Source organism: Tinamus guttatus, unplaced genomic scaffold, assembly GCF_059628265.1.
Source record: "Tinamus guttatus ecotype Peru unplaced genomic scaffold, ASM5962826v1 Tinamus_guttatus_pri_ptg000020l, whole genome shotgun sequence".
Lineage (NCBI taxonomy): Eukaryota > Metazoa > Chordata > Aves > Tinamiformes > Tinamidae > Tinamus > Tinamus guttatus.
In genome coordinates, this window is record NW_028288554.1 from 256,243 (window position 1) to 275,912 (window position 19,670).

The following is a 19,670-nucleotide window of genomic DNA, read 5'->3' on the forward strand; positions in this document are numbered from 1 at the left end:
CTCATGGGCATTCTCTTGCTCAAGGTGAGAAATAGGGTTTCTTTGCTGAGTAAACAGAGGTCAACAAGCTTTGGGTGCTCCAGGCTTATTCCTGGTGCTTTCTAAGAGTTTTGAAAGCAGCTGGTCTAATGTTCAAATATTTGTGTAGGAAAGTGACTGCATTTTACTTTAAAACAGCATTTTTGCTGGTTAGGAGCAAGTTAGGTCAATGAATCTGAACTTCTAAGAGTTGCTTGGAGAGGAAAAGAAGGGTGACAGACATCAGATAGACATCTGTCACAGCTCTGATCCAGAGACTTAGGAGAGAGGAAAGGCAGATTTTTAAGGAAATGGCTGATCATGTTTGCAGATCCTGATATCCGTCTCACTCCTTATCAGAGGAGGAAGCCTCCTGTTTGGTTAAGTAAACAGGAATAAACAGATGTAGGGAGTAGTAATCCTTGCTGCATAGTCTAATCTACCTTGCTATAGTGAATTGTCTATTTAAACCCTCTATCAATAGATTACAAAAACAAAACAAAACAAAAAACTAATCGTGATGCTTTTGGAAGCATAATGCTGGTTAAGCAGGTCCTTTCCTTCTCAATTGACTGAAGAAGATAGGAGGTTGATTTAGGGGCAGGGAGTTGTTTTGATGTGGAAAGTGGGCAACTGTGGTAGAGTCCCCAGCTGCTTCCTTGGAGTTGATCTGCCCAAGTGGAGAGCAGTGGAGACATGAAGAATATTAGTAAGGATGTTGTAGGGTGCAAGACTGACAGTGCCTTTTCTAGATATTTCAAATTTCTTTTGAACCTTTTAAAATATGAAGTGAATCAATAAGCAGTCTTCAGTTTCAGGGACCTCACTTTTAAATGCTTCCACTTATTTTGATGAAAGCTGAGATATTGGCAGTATAAAAAGTTAAATGCCCAGTTTTCAGTTTACTGACCTTCAGCCTCATAATAGAGGCTAGATATAGAATTGAACTCTCTTCTGTCTCTGCCGTTCTCACTGCAATATAGAGAATGACTTGAAATACTAGCAAATGTCTCAATCTGAGTATCTTGAACAATGCTTAAAAACTAATTAATTTGCAATCTTCTCTCGATCTTGTAAACGCACTATGAGAAAATGTTAGGCAAGGGATGGTGTAATGTAATTCCAGTAACTTAAGGAGTTCTGTCTTAATCTGACCCAGAAAACAAGTTTTAACCAACAGTAATAATATCAACAATGGTGACGATAGTGGAATGGTTCCCATTTAACTTTCCTCCAAGAGGAGAGATGTCCCTTTTCCCTTTCCCTGTAAGTGTTTCAAAGGTCATATAAAATCTGCATAGGTGTTTTTCAAGAACTTGTCTGTTCTTCCTCCCCTCTAGTTCTTACTAAGGTAGACTATGATGAAAGATAAGAGAATATACAAGAGAACCTCTTCCTCTAGCAACAGATGGACCTGTAGACCCAAGACCTGGATCATTTTGATACAGGAGGTTAGTACTAGTACAAGATGTATGTGTAGTGAGATAAGTAAAAGAGACAAACAGTGTTGACTCACAAACTTAGTCAGCTTAGTCTTGTGGGTTGGGTTTCAGCTTCATCAAGCCTAACCCTTGACTGCTTTAGTATGTAAGCAAAGCTAACAAAATGAAGTCTTAACCCCATTCCCACAAGTACAACACGTAACAACTTACCACGAAGGCTAATAGTTGTAAAATAGGTAGATTATCAAAAGCCAAAACCCAAAAAATAAATGGCAAGGGATACAAGAGTCTAAAAAGGAGAGAAAATCTTTCTGGTGTAAAGATGAGTTATTCCCCACTGCATAGAGGAAGCCCTCTGGCCGGCCTGCTGCCAGCTGGAGACCTGCCAGCCCTGGGTTTGTGCTCTGTCTCCTTGCTGGGGTGTCTCCCTGCAGTGGATAAAGTGGAATCTTGGACTAAACGATCTCCAGGGGTCCCTTCCAAACTCAATCCTTCTGTGATTCTATGAAATAAGTCATGGTGTTTTTGCAACTGTTTCTGTATCCTTGTCAAGGGATAGCTGTGAGGTGTTTCTTGGCTTTTCAGTGGAAGATGTACATAAAAATGTTACCAGAAGTGCTTTTTGTTGGAGTCCTCAGTCTACTAATTCATATGCTGTAAAACCAGGTCTGGAGACATAACCACAGCATGCTGAACTCCAATAACTGGAAAAACTGATAAAAATATAAATGAAAAAATAGATCATGTTTAGTTGCAGTGCATGTGCACTTGATAGTAAAGTTTTTTTTTTTTTTTCCTGTTTCCCCCCTGCCTTCCCTAACTAATTCACTATCTTTCTCTGTGTTGTCGTCTGAGAAATTTTGATTTTTTGGATGAGGCAATGCTTTAAAAAAGTATTTTAAAAAGAACACCCATAATGCATTTTATTTTTCAACACTAATAAAGACTTGGAGAGCATGTTAAGATGCTAAAATATCATCTAGAATCTGATTAACTGTGAGAGTAACTATAGTTTGTTAAACTTTGGGGCACTGCAGGGTAGAAGTAAATATTCCAAGGAATTCCCTGTCTCTGGCGCTTGAGAGCAGTGTGCTTTGCTCATTCAAGGGCAATTAGTGTGTGACTGTAGAGGAAGGAATGGGCTCCTAAATCACCTCTGTAAGAAAAGTGCATATTAATCTTATTGGCGCTGTGTGAGGAGCAGGTCTTGCACTCCAAAGGCACTGCTGGATTTCGGTGCAGTTGATGGGAGGACCCACGTTGTCGCACGCTCCCACGATGTTGTAAATACAGAAAGATTTGTAAGCAAATGGCGCTCCGAATTTTCAGCCCCTTTGGAAAAAAAACAATTTCTCCTGTGAAGCCTATTCCCATGCCTGCGTTCGGGTCTGCAAGGAGATGGTGCATGTCTGCATGGAGTAAGCTTGTGGCAGGTCATACCAGCCTGTTTGGATGATGGGGTGCACTAGCCAGCACTTCTAACTTGATTCCATGGAAAAATAATGAGTGCTGTGCTGTGACTTAGTTTCCAGCCTAGCAACAGTATGGAAAAGCTGTGAGCAGCAAGAACCTGTTTCCTACAATGCGTCTGCTTGTTGCCATTGTGCAGGTTCAGGCTGTGTACCAGTGTCATCAAGGATATTCTGAGTTATGATATAGGTGACTTTTGCATGCACCTTTTTTTTTTCCTCTTTCTTTCTTTACTTTTACTTTTATTTTCGTTCCAGTAGTGCCCCAAGATTCCAGTGAGGATTTGGGGCTGCACCGTGCCTGGCAGTGTGCAGCTGGAGAAGGAACAATGTTTTCCCCTAAAGCCAACTGAGCTTGGCTGCGCGAGGGTGACTCATCTGCCATGCTGGTGACTTTATAGAGTTTCGGCCTGGAACTCTTTCAACACAATGGTTTTGGTGGCCTTTTCTGTGCTGCTTTGTCAGGAAGTACTACGTCGTATTTCATTATTTTTGCTGGAATCCCTTGTAATGCTCTGGTGACCAGAGGAAGTTACTGAAAACATTTGTGCTATGAAATCTGCAGCCCAGACTCAGCCTCTCCTAAAGTCCTACATGATGACTGTGCTTTTACGGTTAAAAACCTCTTTTCCTCCTTTTTCATCTGTTTTTATTATGAATTAACAGGAATTAATCCAGTTGCAGTAATATGCTATACACAAATACTTGTTTAAATAAAATAATTTTGTAAATATGCAAGTTAGAATGAGACCGTAGCCCCAAGGAAAGGTCTCAGACTTTCTGGCAATGCTATTTTTCATTTGTTATAAATGCACCATTGATCTCTCTCTCTTTTTTTTTTTTTCTCCTCATTTTTAAACAAAAGAGAATGATTTACTCCACTACTAGCAATGGGAATGGGAGTGGCAGTTTCCTCTTTTAGGCCAAATGTAACATTTCCTCATAGAAGGTCAATATAGCAGGTTCAGGATCATATTGGCTTGTACTTTTCCGTGGTTTTAACTGGAGCTCTTTGAGTGCAATCTTACACTGCTCTCCCAGTTAAATGGTTTCTGTTGTTGGAATGGCCTAAATACCTTTTACTGCAGGATGCCTGTGCTTCAAATATCCTGTACTAGATTTTCCTAAACTATAAGTATCCTCTCGGAAATCCAGACATGCTTTTTTCAGGAAGTAGTCATTTTCTAATCATTTTAAAAACCTCTTCTGAGGTTTATATCAGTGATTACTGTTGTCTTCCTTTTTCAAGTTTGTTCTACTTCCCACTAAATATAGTGGGAATTTGATCAAGTCTTATCAGTGAGCAGAATGCTCAAGTTTCTGTATTCATCAATAAGGGGGTTTCTCCACAGTTTGGCTGAAGAGCAGGACAAAGGGAGGGGAGACTGAGTGGAGCCATGAGCCGAGTGGGACAAAAAGAGCCATCTGCAAGGAGATGGGGGCCTTTACAAAGGAGGGAAATAGGGCAATTCCCCCACATTCTTCAGCAAGGGGGACAAAGGAGTTGCTGAGCTCAGGTGAGAACAGATGGCAGGAGGCCGGAGTTCGGTGTAGGCAGGCCGGGAAGGCTGTAACTTCTGAGTACCTTGGCCAATGGGGAAAAGGAGAGGGCGTCCCTCGGTCGGGAAATTAGGATAAAAGGGGGGCTGCGTCCCCCAACAATTTGAGACACCCCACAGGGATATGCCCGGTGGACTCTCCCTTTATTCGAATAAAGTTTTAGGACTCCTCTGTCTCCTTTTGGACGTTCAGTTCTTGACAGCGAGATTTTCCGCACAATTGGGGGCTCGTCCGGGATCCTTCCACCTTCCAGGAACGGCAGACGGCGATTGGAGTCGACGGCGCGCCTCACCATAGCTTTTGGTGATCGACTCCCTTCGACGGCAGCCTGCACCGGACAACTGATTGGGTTCCCGAGACTGTTCGGAGACAGACGAGAAGCGGATCGGGGGATCCGCAGGTAGGACTGGGAGGGGGTCCTCAAGGGGTGTGACGTAACGGACTAGGTCTGACAGAAGGGACTAGGTCTGACGGAAAGGACCTCCCGGTAGCGCTAAGCCCGATGGAAAGGGCTAGGTCTGACGGAAAGGACCTCCGGGTAGCGCTAAGCCCGACGGAAAGGACTAGGTCTGAAGGAAAGGACCTCCGGGTAGCGCTATAGCCTGACAGAAAGGACTAGGTCTGACGGAAAGGACCTCCGGGTAGCGCTAAGCCCGACGGAAAGGACTAGGTCTGACGGAAAGGACCTCCGGGTAGCGCTAAGTCTGACGGAAAGGGCTAGGTCTGAAGGAAAGGACCTCCGGGTAGCGCTAAGTCTGACGGAAAGGGCTAGGTCTGACGGAAAGGACCTCCTGGTAGCGCTAAGCCCGACGGAATGGGCTAGGTCTGAAGGAAAGGACCTCCGGGTAGCGCTAAGTCTGACGGAAAGGACTAGGTCTGACGGAAAGGACCTCCGGGTAGCGCTAAAGTCCGACGGAAAGGACCAGGTTTGACGGAAAGGACCATTGAAATCTCACTGGTGAGTACTATGGGACTGGGGAACAAAAGGGGTGACGACCCCGATATGGACAGCCAGGGAAGGCAGCAAAGGGAAGCCAAAAGAGGGTGTTGGGAAAAAGGTATGATGACCTCGACTTATACCTATATAGTCCCTTGGGAAGACTTTTGAGGGTTTGGGATAACTTGTGCATTCCCCCAGAAATAACCAAGGAATAAAATATTGTTGTTTTGTTTGGCCAGAATATAAGTTACCAGGGGGATTTAGGTGGCCCCCTGTAGGGTCGGACGACGATCCTGGTCTTTGTCAGGTTTTGTGCCAGTATCTCAGTGATACTGAGAAGGGTCTCATCGAGAAAGAATGTGTGTCAATACGGTTAAGGGCAACATCTAGAGGAATCTATGTAACAAAAGAGAGAGGCAATCTGCTGAGAGGTTGGAGTTGATGGCTGGATTGGGAATGTCAATTGATATTGTGGGGGATGATAAAGAAGTTAGCACTACTGTAACTTTGTGCAAAGTGTCTGATAAAGCTAGGCTGAAGTGAACTCAGAAGTGTGGACAGTTCCAGGAAAATGATAAAACACCAATTGACATGGACAGTCCTCCTGCAAGGATACGCCAAGGCACCGGTTCTATTTGGACAAGCCTTGCAGAAAATACTGAAGGAATTTATCCCACCCCCAGGAGCCAGGTTATTGCAGTATGACTTGCCCCTATCAGGTGAACAAGAGAGGGTGGTGAAGGAAACTGCTGTGAAGTTACTCAATTTCTTGGCCCAAAAAGGGTTTAGGGTGTCGGGGAAATATATATATATATATGTATATTATATATATATATGGGGCATATTTTGGCTGGAGGTTTAACCCAAAACAGCCCCAACGTTGTGGTATGGACATGAGAAGGAGAACAGAGCTTTAGAAAATTAAAAGATAAATTGACCCAGGCTCCAGCCTTAGCTCTTCTGGACAGAAAGAAAGAATTTGAATTATATGTGGATGTCAAACAGAGCCGTGGCAAGGAAATTTTAGTGCAAAAGCATGGAGGCATGCAAATACCAATAGCTTATATGTTAGACCCAGTGGCTAAGGGGTGGCCTTATTTGTCTGCAAAATTGTGCAGGTACGGCCCTAATGGTAACTGAGGTCCGAAAACTGACCACAGGGGGATCCCATGTTGTCAAGGGCCCATACCTTGTCAGGGCCTTGCTACCTGAAGGGGCTTCTGAAGCGAGGGAGGGTTTAACCCAGCTTCTTGTCTAACTGGTCCTGAGGGAGAAGAACCAAAGGAAATCCATGACTGTATTATATTTAAAGCAATATGTGGCCAGAATACTTTTTCTTGTGAAGTCTCTCCGACAGGAAGCCCAGCTCGCACAGGGCCTCCCCTTGGATTTTGCAGTCCAACCACGGGATTGGGTCTTGGTCAAAGAATGGAAAGAAGCACCACTGCTAGCGAAGTGGTGTGGACCTTATCAGGTATTACTAACCACAGAAAAATCAATCAAGACAGCTGAGCATGGATGGACTCATCATACCAGAGTTAAGATTTCCAAGACTCCAGAAGTCTGGACTTCTCAGTTGATCTGTACCGCTGGCTGGGAGTGAGTCTGGAAAATAAACTCTGGGTTGCTGGGTCTGTGGGAGTCCAGGAGGATATGAAGACTACTCATGGGTAGTAGACATACTGAACGCAAGTTGTTAGTTAATAAGCTAGTTTGTAAAAACAAATATTGTCCAAAGGAGAAAAAAAAAAAAAAAAAAAAAAGAGGAGGGATTGAGCAGAATGCTCAAGTTTCTGTATTCATCAATAAGGGGGTTTCTCCACAGTTTGGCTGAAGAGCAGGACAAAGGGAGGGGAGACTTGAGTGGAGCCATGAGCCGAGTGGGACAAAAAGAGCCATCTGCAATGAAATGGGGGCCTTTACAAAGGAGGGAAATAGGGCAATTCCCCCACATTCTTCAGCAAGGGGGACAAAGGAGTTGCTGAGCTCAGGTGAGAACAGATGGCGAGAGGCCGGAGTTCGGTGTAGGCGGCCGGGAAGGCTGTAACTTCTGAGTACCTTGGCAATGGGGAAAAGGAGAGGGCGTCCCTCGGTCGGGAAATTAGGATAAAAGGGGGGCTGCGTCCCCCAACAATTTGAGACACCCCACAGGGCTATGCCCGGTGGACTCTCCCTTTATTCGAATAAAGTTTTAGGACTCCTCTGTCTCCTTTTGGACATTCAGTTCTTGACAGCGAGATTTTCCGCACATCAGGATGAAAAGGCCTTTTTTTTCCTGATTAAGCAGTGCTGTGTGTCAAGCAGGGTGTAATTTTTAAAGTGTTTTCCTTCTTGGCCTTGCTTGCAGCCATGCCTTCTCATGAAACTGCATGCTGTTCTGTAGCACACCTCAATTCACTTTGTCTTTGAAAAACCATCTAGAAAGTTGCTCTCCAATTTAGATTTTGAGCTTTTAAGGAATAGCCGCTAAGTGATGGTTTTCATTTTAAGACTTACTGCTGTTAATCATTCTCATTTTGTAAAAATCAAGGAGTCTTGGGTTCTTGCAGAAGCACTGTACAAATTGCATCAAAGATGAACCGTAAATTATGATAGTAAAGTTATGTTGATAGAGCCTGTATGCCATAAGCAAAAGAAATGTGGTGACAGCAAACATGAATAAAATAAGTGCTAATATAGGGAGAGATAAAGAGTGGGAAAGCATGTGAAAAGTGCATGTTTGAGCCAAGCCAAGGTGAAGAGAGCAGAGATGAGGTTGGACTGGTAGAGGGAGTTTGCAAAGCAAATTCAGTTAAACCTGGAATCTTACCCTCTCCCCTCCCTTCAAAACAAGCAAATCTTGTTGGAGGTTTTCTTCAGTCATAGATGAATTAATTTCTTTTATTTCCTTTTGGTGGAGAGAGAAATGGTTCTTAGATGAGGATAAGCTGTAAAGTGTAGGCACATAATATGGAAATTTTCTCCTCTTAGCAGTAAGAATGTAAATAGCGACTCTAAAAAATGTTCATATTATATCTGTTTGACAGGCAAGGCATCTTCTAAGTTTCTTAAAACAGCTGATGGTCTCTAAATATTTACTTTCATGAATGTAAGAGCAGCCTATTTCTTGATCTATTGCTTTAAGGCTATTTTATTGAAAGCAGGAGGTTTAATCTGAGTTTGTTTGACTTTGTTGCTCCTCATTTGCAGTCAGTTTCCCATTTGCGATATTTATACTTGTGCTGTAGCAACCAAACATAATTTCTCTCTGCAAATTGTCATGATGTGAAAACAAACTGGCAGTAAAAGCTAAAATGGCATCTCCTTGGGAGATACCCTGGGCTTGTGGGATGAATCTCTGCTTCCTGCAGGAGGGATGCCAGCTTCTGCCCACTGTAGCAGAGCAAATTCCTCCTCAAAAGCTAGCAGCAAATGTCTTCACAGTGATCCTCTGAAGACTGGTAGTGTTCATCCCTTGTTCCTGGGCTCCCAAAGTGTATTCCCGGAATGGAGATCCTTGCAGACTGTTTGCACATCCTGCTGTCTCAATCTGTTCCCTTTGCAAAACAACTAGGCCCACTAAGTTCACTGGCTTGATCCTAGTTTGCTTTGTTTCCCCCAAACTGCATGGGCTTATGGTGAAGCCAAGGGAAGGTTTGCTTAGCAAAATTTAACTGAAGATTGCTAGCCTGTCTTAGCCTTTTGTTTCCAGCTTTTGTTATGATCGAATTTAAACTTGAGCCTGATGCTTTGCCTGTATTTATATTCCATTACTACTCACCCATAAACATTTATGTGCATATTAGCTGGTAAAACTAGCTGGCCTGGTTAGTTAAAAGCTCAATTATTTTGGAGTAACTCCACCACAAGCAGTTTTCTTGAGCACTAGTTATCCTTTTTTTCCTTGCTCTTCCTTCTGAATTTACTTGCAGTTTCTCTTCAGTGCTGGTAGCAGTTTTGATGGCTCCCAGTGCATGCGTCTGCTATTGCAGCGCTGTTCGAGACAGCTTCCTCCAGCTCAGATATAGCTCATTACGTCCCCCTCCAAAGTTTGAGGCTGCCCATATTCCATGCGGCATAAATCATAATTTATATTAATTTGCAAACATTCTGTGAAGCTTGTGATTTCCTGGGCATCCTTAATTTCTAATAGCTGTCATGTTCTCTGGCAGGGGGGAGGTGGTATTTTATTAGAAAAATTGTAGGATGTGTTGATAAATCTCCTGTCTGCTCATATCTTGCAGCAAACTGTACCTTTCTTTCAGCTTCAGGGTTTCCAGAGTCACACTGAGGGTTTGGGGTTTGCTTTATTTTGCTCTCATGCTGTGAAAGGATGTTAAACTCTTTGCAGAGAGAAGCATTTTTTTTTTTTCATCTGATATCCTTTTTAAAACAGGCTTGATTTACATACATGGTGTGGTGGCCTGCAGCCACTGCTTGCTCCCTGCCTTTATCTGAAAGACATCTGTCAGCATTCACGCTTCTGGGGAGCATCCTGCACCATTCTGAACTTTTAACTGGAGAGACGTTTACTGCTTCTGCTCTGCTTGTGCTCTGTGGGCCCTCAGCATCGTTTGTCATCGTTTGTCTACCACAGGTAGAGCATTGCTGAGCTAGAGTTCTGCTACTGTGGTCAAGAAGCTATTTTTTTTTTTTAAGGTATCTCTTACCTATACTAAGGCATAGCTGCTTCACTCTGCTGGCTAAGCTAGTGCTTGCAACTGCTAAAACAGGCTGGATTATATGTGTATTAAATGGCTGGAGTGCAGAGTCTTTTCAGGTTTTTGTAAAGATGTGATCTGAGGATGAGAGCCGTGCAGAGGGGAATGTCTTTCTGTAGTATATTCCTTGCTTCATACAGGGTAGATTAGAAGTTGTATAGCCGGAGGGATAGGAGCAGAACTTTCCTCCTTGCTAGGGAACATGGGGTAGATGCATCCCGTGCACAGTCATGCAGAGGCCCTGCTTGGGCCGCGCTGGTCATGGGTCGCTTCAGAGCGGCAGCAATGCGATGCAGAGGCATCGCTGGCTCTGTTCTGGCCCTGGTGAAGGCCTTTGGCAGACGTGATCAGCTCAGCAGCTGCTGAAGGAAGTCCTGGTCCCAGCGTTGACGTCAAATCCTGGCACGGCTGGTGTGAGCGGAGCCGCACGGCCTGGTGGCTGCGTGCCAGGTGTGCTCGGCTGCCCGGCCGATGCAGAGCTGCTTGCTCGAGGTGGCAGCGCTCTCCACACGGGAGCTGTGCTGCCTCCTCTGTGCACGCACTGCCTGCAGAAAACATCTGATGTGCCACCCGCCTTAATTATTATTTTTTCCACTCTTTATTACCTTTTGTGCTAGCATGTTTAAAGTACTACGGGTAGGTGGCATGCAAAGTTTTGACTTAAAATAATATTCAAGTGTATTGTTGATCTGTTCTTAGAGTGTTCCAAAGTTCAGACAGGATTGAATTTAGGATGCTACTTTGCTGTCTGAAAGGAAAACCACTTAAAAAGCAAAAATTTAAATGTGGTAAACATGATTAAGACTTTTGCTTGTCTTGGGGAAAAAAAAAATGCAACTACCGATCTAAGTTATGAAAAAATAGCTAATGGGCACAGTTGGGAACTACTTTCTATAAGGGTTTCTTGTTGTTTGGTAGGCAAGATGAAGCAAAGTGGATTTTGTTGTTGTTGTTGTTGTCTTTTTTTTTTTTAATTTAAAGAGTGATTATACATTTGCCAAGTAATATTGTAGTCTGAACGAATTTTAGCTGACAGGCCTGTAAGTGAATTTGAATGACTGTTAAGATAGAGGGTATGATGCTGCTGTTAACATACATAGGAGGAGGTTTTCCTTCTCGGGCTCCCTCACTGCAGACTCTCCAGCGCTCACACCAAGTTCCTCAGATTTTTTTTGCATTCCACTTTCCTATTAGGAAGGAAAGGTCTTCTATAAGTAAACTTCGTCTATTGATCTATTCCATACTCTGTGAATATAAACAGCCTGGTTTATCTGCATAGGAGTATAAAGGTGGATCTTGTAAACTACTTGGAAAAAAAATTAAGGGTTAGTGGGTGAGTAATTAAGGAAATCTGATTTCCAGCCTCAGTTGGTTGTGTATTTCCTAATTTTATGCTCATCTCTGCCTAGTGGCTGAGGCTCTTTGTGTTCTCACAGGGCATGTGATAGAAAGTTTTCCAAACTCAGTTTTTAAACTTTAGGATATTTCTGTAAATACATATGATGATATATGGTTGATTTTCAATTACAACTTTAAACTGGAGATGCAAAACTTAGAGCTTGTTTTGTTGTGTTTTTTTTTTTAAATCACCAGAAATCTCAACAAAGTTTTGTTGTTGTTTATGTTTTTAATATATGCAGTCCATGTTTGGATTTTTTGTATGAATTATGCTAAAGAAGTACTCTCGTGTTCATAAGAAAAGGCTGCTGTTTTTTAATGTTACTGTACTTTGTTGTCATGTTAGTGATGTTTTTAAATAGGGGCTAAAAAGTTTAGCAAAGTAAAATCTCAGAATAAACTTAAAAGTATCATTTTTCAACATTTTACATAGCCTGCCATTCTGATTTTTGTGTGTGTTTGTTGGTAAGCGTGTCTTAAAATACATCTTTGGATTTGAGTTGTTGAATTTATGCAACTCATTTTTCTGACTCAAGTTTGCTTGACTTGATTAACTGAAAACCAACCTGTTGACGCTTCTCCAGATGTCACCATCATCTCTTTCATTAATTCTTAATAATTTGAAGTTTCTTTTATTTCTGTTTTATTCTGAAGTATTTATTTTCTGTGACAAAACTCAAAAGTACATCTGAAGAATATGTGGCTGTTCCAGCAAGGCATACACTGTAGTAATATGAATGTACATTTATTAAACTGTTTTACAGTCCCAAAATGCTTAAAGGTAACATGTAGGATGCTGTCAGACCAGTTGTGACAAAAAATACTCTATAAAATTCAGTGACTTTCTAACATTTTCTTCCTGAGGACACTTTGGCCCAGTCCCCTTCAGGAAGCACAGCAGCTGAACACTCTGCTATTTTTCAGCTGTTAAGTAATTTTTGCAGCGCTTTTGTCTCTGAGGTGAGTGTTCAGCAACAGAAGAGAGGGAGCTTCATTGGATACAATGTCTTACTGCTCTAACCTCTTTTCCAAATACATTTTTCCAGAATGCAAACCCTCTGCACCTTGAAAATGTCAGTGGAGCTTGAATTACTGGTCACATGCTGTTTTGAAAATATCAAAATGTTTAGAACTGCAGCAGCTGAAGGGAAAAGGTGTGAAACGCTCACTCCATAAATAGCTTCAGGAGTGAACACCCACTTTGCTGCTTACAACCCTTTTGTTGTCTTTCGATAAAAATGAATGAGCTATTTATTTTAAAGGTAAAATGATAGAGGTTAGAGGTCTGGGGGATTTTCTTTGGAAAGGATAAATGCTTTCAGTAAACATTTATAAGTTTGGGGAGAAGATGAATTTTCTCTTTGAAGGGAAATGCCTGTGAGGAGGGAAGGTTTAGAGCTTTTAGCAAACGAGACTTTCGTCTCCTTTGGATCTGTTAGTGAAATGTTGCTGTCCTCGCGTCCCAGCGTGTAACATCTCTCCTCTTGTCGTGCGGTGGTGAATTCACTGTTTCTTTCTAGTAAAGTGCAGCGAGTCTTTTTTTTTTTTTTTCCCTACAAAATTCTGCTACTTTTTGCTTGGAGAATATTGGATGGTCAGGAAGGAAGGGGAAAAAAAAAAAAAGATATGTCTACACAAGGGCAACTGTCTTCCCTGTACAGTTTTCTGTGTTGCTGTAGGCTGGTGCAAAAGATGGCGTTTGCTGCCTGCTAGTTTATATTCTAACAGCCTTGCCAGGACCTTCTTAAGGGTCGCAGTTGTGAACAACAGTCTATTTCTTTAAATACAGAGCCAGAAAAAAAAAGGCCAGGAAAATGATGTTTAGTAATTACGGGGCATAGAGTATCATTGCAACATCGCTAATGAAGAGCTGCTGCTTTTTAGGCTGCTTTTTGTTTAAATCCTCTGTAACCTAAGGAGGGCGGGTTAGGTAACCCTGCTGTGTGAGCAGCTAAGTTGTTTAGAGCAGGGCCTCGGTTTGTAAATGTTGCTGCTGTAACGTGAATTCCCCAAAATTTCTGCGGGGAGCAGGGAGCTCTACTGGTGCTTGAGCCTGAGTAGGGCTTCAAGGCAAGTGGTATCTCCAAATATTTCTGGAGATGTTTCATCCATTTCTTGGAAAATCTTTCATTGTGCCTTTTTCTATCAGAATTAATGGGACTTTACCTATTTACTGTGAGTAGGAAGGAAGTGGGATCAGGTCATGTCAGCGTCGCTATTCAAGTGCCGACTTTTCCTCAGCTCCAAGAGGAGAGGCAGTTCCATGTCTGCTTCACAGGAAGCTGCTATTAAAAAGAAAGCGTCCCGCACGATACAGCATTGCAGCATGCTCCCATGCAGATTTCTGGGAGACCACCAATCCAGCTTTCATTTCCTGGGAAGCGGCCGGAAATAAATAGAGCTGGCTAAGTTTTAACAAAGCCCCTATTTTTGTCTTGTTGACTTTGGAGAGAGCCCTCCCAGGGGCACGTCATGGCTATTAAACGAAAATGGGGGCCACAGGGAGGGGTTGATGACTTGAAGGGCCATCCTGCTCCCCTTCGGTGCTTGAGTGTTGAGGGGAGCCAAGAGCAACCACCAAATGCTCTGGACTTGCTCCTCCTGCCTCCTCTTCCTCTCCGCATGCTTTCCAGCTTGCTGCCTCTGGAGTTTGAACCCAAACCAACTGGTAAACATCCTCCTGCAAGGGTCAGGCTAGTGTGTGCCTGTGACCTTCTGCAGAAGAGTGTATCAGATACTGCAGTTGAGTGTGATCCAAACAGTGGTGCAGGCCACACAACCTGCTCTGAAATGTACAGTGTAAATGCACTTTGGAAAAAATGAGGCTCTTTCCTCTTGGTTTCCTGTAACTGAGCAGGCTTTTTTGAAACAGTTAGAGATCTAACGTATTGGACAAGAGATACATATATGTTTCTTTTTTTCCACCTAATTCTCATGTGATGCCTCTTCCTACAACATTTTTCTTGCGTTTTGAATCAGTCTGGGACTTTAAGGGAGTGTGTTTTTATGTTATTTCCATTATAAATAGTTAACGTCTTACTTGTTATGGTCTGATCCAGATTATTTCTGTTTTATATGCATTGTTTCCTGATACAGCATATGAAATTTGGTTGTATTGCTCTGTATTTATGTCTCTCTGACTCAATGCCTGAGTCAAAATCAGTGTCGTGCTTGCGTAAAATCTAAAAAGAACCACCCAAATACTGCTGTTCCAAGATAAAATATTGAGAGCAAAAGTTGGGCCTTCATGTTGGGAAAACAGATAGATTTAGGTCTGAACTCCAGAGCCTAGTGCCTGAGACCCCAAATTCGGGCTCTCCTTTGAGTCTCGAAGACTTGGCTGAGGTGGATGTTTTTTTTTTGCTATGTAACTTGTTATCTTATAATATAAGAAAGCTCTACTCTTCTGCTGTGTCCTTTACCATGCTGAAAGGAAAGCAAGCTCATCACGCAGACTTCTGAAAAGGTGCATGTGTGCCTGATTCAGTGCTGTAAATTTGGTTTCCTGTAAGGCAGTAGCTGCAGCAGTTTCCATTTCCAAAGAGTTTTACAGATATAGCTCTCAGTGCGTCGCTTGTGTGAGGGCGAGCTCACTGATGGTGAGGTGATAGCCAAGAGGTTAAGTGACTTGTGTAAGTGAATCGGTGGCAGAGTTGCTATCAATCAAGGCTTGGGTTTGTGCCACTAGAGTGCACTACTTCCCTCTTGCTTCTTGCAGGAATGTTTAAATTTGCTCCTAGGTGTGTTCTTTGTGGTGGGGGGTTTGGAAAAATGCTGCAAACTTGATGGACTACTGGGAGTTTCACTTTAGCTTTGTTAGGTAAAACTCTGCTTCTGCAGCCATCTTTTACCAAATACTAACTACCAGGCTCTTATGCATGTTATGGAATGGCAAAAAGGGCTCATAAACCAGCTTTTTACCTCTAATTAATAGTAATTATTGGAGATGAAAGGGGTACTTGGGAAAGAAAGGATGCCTTGTAGGTGAGTATAATTAAAGCAAATGCTTTAAAATATTATCATAAAGACTTTTGTTTTGCTCTCTTAGAGAGAGGTAATTGACAGTGAGATTATAGTATTTTACCCAATAATGAAAGGTTTTTTGTTTTTTTCTACACAGGTTTCCACTTGAGTGGCACAGTGACAGAGCCTGCAATGCAATCAGAGCCAGAAACTGTTTGCAATGTAGCTATCAGCTTTGATCGTTGCAAGATTACCTCAGTGACCTGTAGCTGTGGAAACAAGGACATATTTTACTGTGCCCACGTTGTGGCACTGTCTTTATACCGGATCCGCAAGCCAGATCAGGTCAAACTGCATCTTCCCATTTCAGAGACACTCTTTCAAATGAGCAGAGACCAACTACAAAAATTTGTACAGTATTTGATCACAGTGCACCACACAGAAGTTTTGCCAACTGCTCAAAAATTAGCAGATGAAATTCTTTCTCAGAATTCAGAAATCAATCAAGTCCATGGTAAGTTTGATACCCATTCTTTGCTTTTCCTCATTCTTTGGTTTTGATCTGTTTTTTGTTGCATTTGCAAGGAGTGTGACCTCCTGATGTCCCTTCCAACCTGAATTGCTCTGCAATTGTGTAATATTTTCAAGAGAGGAATCAGTTGTTGAAACTTTGCTTTAAGATGGTCCGGAAAACAGAAAAGAATTAATAAGCAAGGAGATCGATGCCTGCATTTCTGTTAATATGTTGTCTGATCTACTTCACAATTGTGTTTTCCTGACAGGAAAGCTGAGTTTTTGTCTCTGTGTAGCCACATAGCTCAAATAAACTATCTTGCAGTCAACTTACCAACTGCATCTTTTTGTTGTTTTGTTCTTTTCAAGCTAATTTTTGACAATTTGATTGTGTAATTTTGTTTAATGGCAAAGTATAAAAGCCAACGAGTGTTACTTTTTTTTTTCATTCATTAAATATGCATTTCTTATCCTTTGGGGTTTCTTTTCAATATGAAGTCAGGAGAAATGTAAATCCTGTATTTCAGTATTGTTTTCCTATTTCTTTTGCAGCAGTCTTAAAGCATCAGCCAAGGTCTTGATCTTTCTGCTCCCTTTCTGCAGCCCGTAGTTTTAATCACTTTCAGTTTCTTGTGCTGAATATCTTATGTCTGTTAAAGGTGCTGACTGATTTGAGGCTTCTGAGGTGGCTGTTCATATTTGACTAAAAGTGGGTAATTGAGGGGTTGAGTTGACCCAACCAGTTTCTTAAAGTCACATGTTCCTGAAATGTCAGCTGATAGAAATGTCCCCTAATATGACCAGTGCTGTAAGTGCAGTTTAGAGGGAAAGAATAAGGAATCTAAATGCAACCTTTTGTTTGTTTGCTCATTTACAGCAAGAGTTGTTACGTGTTAAATTTTTGAGAGAGATGAACACTATTCCACAGAGTTTGCAATATAAATATAATCAAACTGCCTAACATTAGCATAAGAAAAATATACATGTTCATGAGGTACAGTGTGAATAGAACAAAAAAAGCAAGTCTTTCCCGTAGCAGGGCTCATCAGCAAACTAGCACATCTTCCTATGGCCGGGTGACCTATATCCTTGATGATAGCAGAGAGAGGCTATACAGAGGGGACAGTGATGTTGCAAAGACTTGTAGTGGTGACAGGAAACTGTGTTTGAGTGTGACTGGGTAGGAAGCTGATAAAGGGAATAAAAATAATCCCTACATAATGGAATTTGGGTCAATAGGAAGCCAAGAAGCTGAGTTTCAGAAGCAGTGGTCTTTTACCAGCTCTGGAGAGGTAGCCAGAAGGAGGGCTGTGTCTTGTCCCGTTGCAGAACATAATGAGAAGGGGGATGCAGAGCTGTCTGGGAGTGGAAGGAAGGAGGAGATAAATCAGATGGAGGACATGAAGCAACAGAGGAAGGTGCTTCAGATGAGAAAGCTGAAGGAATGTGTAGTGTGAGAATTGTAATAGCCTGAGCATAAGGAATTAAGGGTAAGGAAGAACAGTTACGGTGTGTATTTGAGTGACACAGAGAAGACGAGTAGTTGGGAGTGATTAGAAAGAGTGATGGGGGGAGGAGGGAAGGCAAATGTGGGAGAAGAAAGGCTGATGGCTGTATATATGATATTTTGTTACATGTATATGATATTTCATTATAAAATCAATAAGAAAAAATAAGAAAAATACTTTACTCATTAGTATATATTTATTTGAAAGATATTTTATGCATATAACACAACCTGAATAGTAAAATGAGTAAGAAAACAAAAATTAAGTTAATGGTTAATTATGAACTTTCATGGTATGTTTGAGTGGGGTGGTTTAAAAAATTCCACAAAACTTAAACTTTTGTCTTATGCTTCATGATGCTTTCCTAGTAAAATGAGATGATTCTGTGTCATTGATGACTGTTTCTGAATAAAATACCAAAAACTGAACTAGAAAATCTAGGCAGCATAAAAATAAAAATAAAAAAAGCTGAATTACAGAAAGGTGTCTATAGCTTTCTATTCCTCCTCTTGAACTCACATAACATATAATACTATTATCTTATTTTAAGTATGTTTGCTGTGCTAAAAAAATACTGGATTCTTTTAGGGGGAAAGTAAGCTCCTCTGGTTGCATAACTAATTACAGTATGCATCCCAAAAGAATGCTTACTTGTTATTTTGATCTGTAGTCAAATTTCTTGAATGATAATAATTAAAAAAAAAACCCTACTCAGAAGAAATCCACTCTTGGTTCCAGTAGCATATATTGATAAACACCAGATCACCATTCATTTTGTCATATCTCTTGTACTGCATGTGTCTGTAATATAAAGCTGTCTCGTAGACCTCTCTTCCTTTGAACAGTTTAACCTCAATAAACCATTGATTGAAGAGAAATTATATTGAACTGTGCTTGAAGGCACAGGTGAGTAAGAGGAAAGGCTTACTTAGAAAAATTTACTAAAGAAAGAGGAGACCTAGCACCGAAATGCCAAAAATAGCTTTAATCAAAGGGAAATCCTGAATCAGTAGTTGTATGAGGAAAATCACCTTCAGTGTTACCTAGAGGTTTTTGTGATTCTTCATCATCTTTGTTATATAAAACTTCTGATTTTTTTTGCAGTTGTGGTGAATGTACTAGTCCTAACAGTTCCAGTAATTGTGGGATTTCTGAAGGCCAGTGGTCATGTTGTGAGCAAGCCAAATAAGGGCAGAAGGGCGCCAGACCTAGATGAAAGGGCAGAAAGGCGTCAGGCCTAGCTGAAAGGGCAGAAGGACTGCTGACTAAGAGATAAGGAGTTCGGCTGAGAGTCAGATAAGGAGTCAAAGAGTTGAGACAAACAAGTAGAGGGGGACGGTTGTTAAACGTAAGGACGCGTGGACACTGCTAGTTAGCCTATCACACTGTATAGTTAGACACGTGGATGTGGGGTCTTAACCAATCATTGTAAAGAAGCGCTCGTGTGTTCGCGGAAGCCTTGCATATAAGTGCGCTTGGAACCCTGAATAAACTGGCACTGCGTGATCACATTGATCGTGTCCGTGGTGTCCGAGACCCCCGCGTCGACAAGTAATAAGCAAAAGAAATGAGGTCTCTTGAATACTTTTTTTTGTTGTTTAAGAATGATCCATGGCTTTCAAGAGCTTTGACCACAGCATTTTTGACTTGCTTGTGAACTGACTAGGGAGATGGAATAACTGTGAAAGGACTTTCCTTTCACAAAAGGTATGTTGCGTAATTGTTCATTTGCTCCAATTTTTGTCTTATGCAGCATTTGATGACTGGTTTTGGCCACCTCACTGTGAAAGAGGTTACTGGGGGAGCTAGTGAAGTGTGACTTACACTGATGACATGGGTTTTGAGATGACAAATCCCTTTGAGTTCCTTGGTGGATACAAGTGATGCAAAATCCATCCCTTCTTGTTTCCTGACTGAAACCTGTGCCAGGAAAAAAATAAGGGGATGCTGTTAGAAGCACAGAAATTATGTGGTCTGCTCACAAACTCTTTCAGAGAAGCTGAGTCGTGTCAGAAACCCTCTTCTGTCTTTGCCGTGCTAATTTGCGCTTACTGGTCATTGCCTTGCAAGTGTCTTTTTCATAGAATTTTGGAATTTCGGAATTAATGATTTTTAAATGCCTTTAGTACCTAAAGGCACTTTCTGTGTTTGGGAAGAAA

The 19,670-nt window shown here is 41.8% G+C and overlaps 1 protein-coding gene across 1 annotated transcript in view; it reads left to right on the top strand.

Annotated features, from left to right (window-relative positions):
- The window catches only part of LOC104564843 (zinc finger SWIM domain-containing protein 6), a 176,352-nt gene that overhangs the window by 109,061 nt on the left and 47,621 nt on the right, over nt 1-19,670 (top strand). Inside the window, exon 2 of the mRNA XM_088524391.1 lies at nt 15,648-16,004. Coding sequence (XP_088380517.1) covers nt 15,648-16,004 — 357 coding nt within the window. The remainder of the gene's footprint in view (nt 1-15,647; nt 16,005-19,670) is intronic.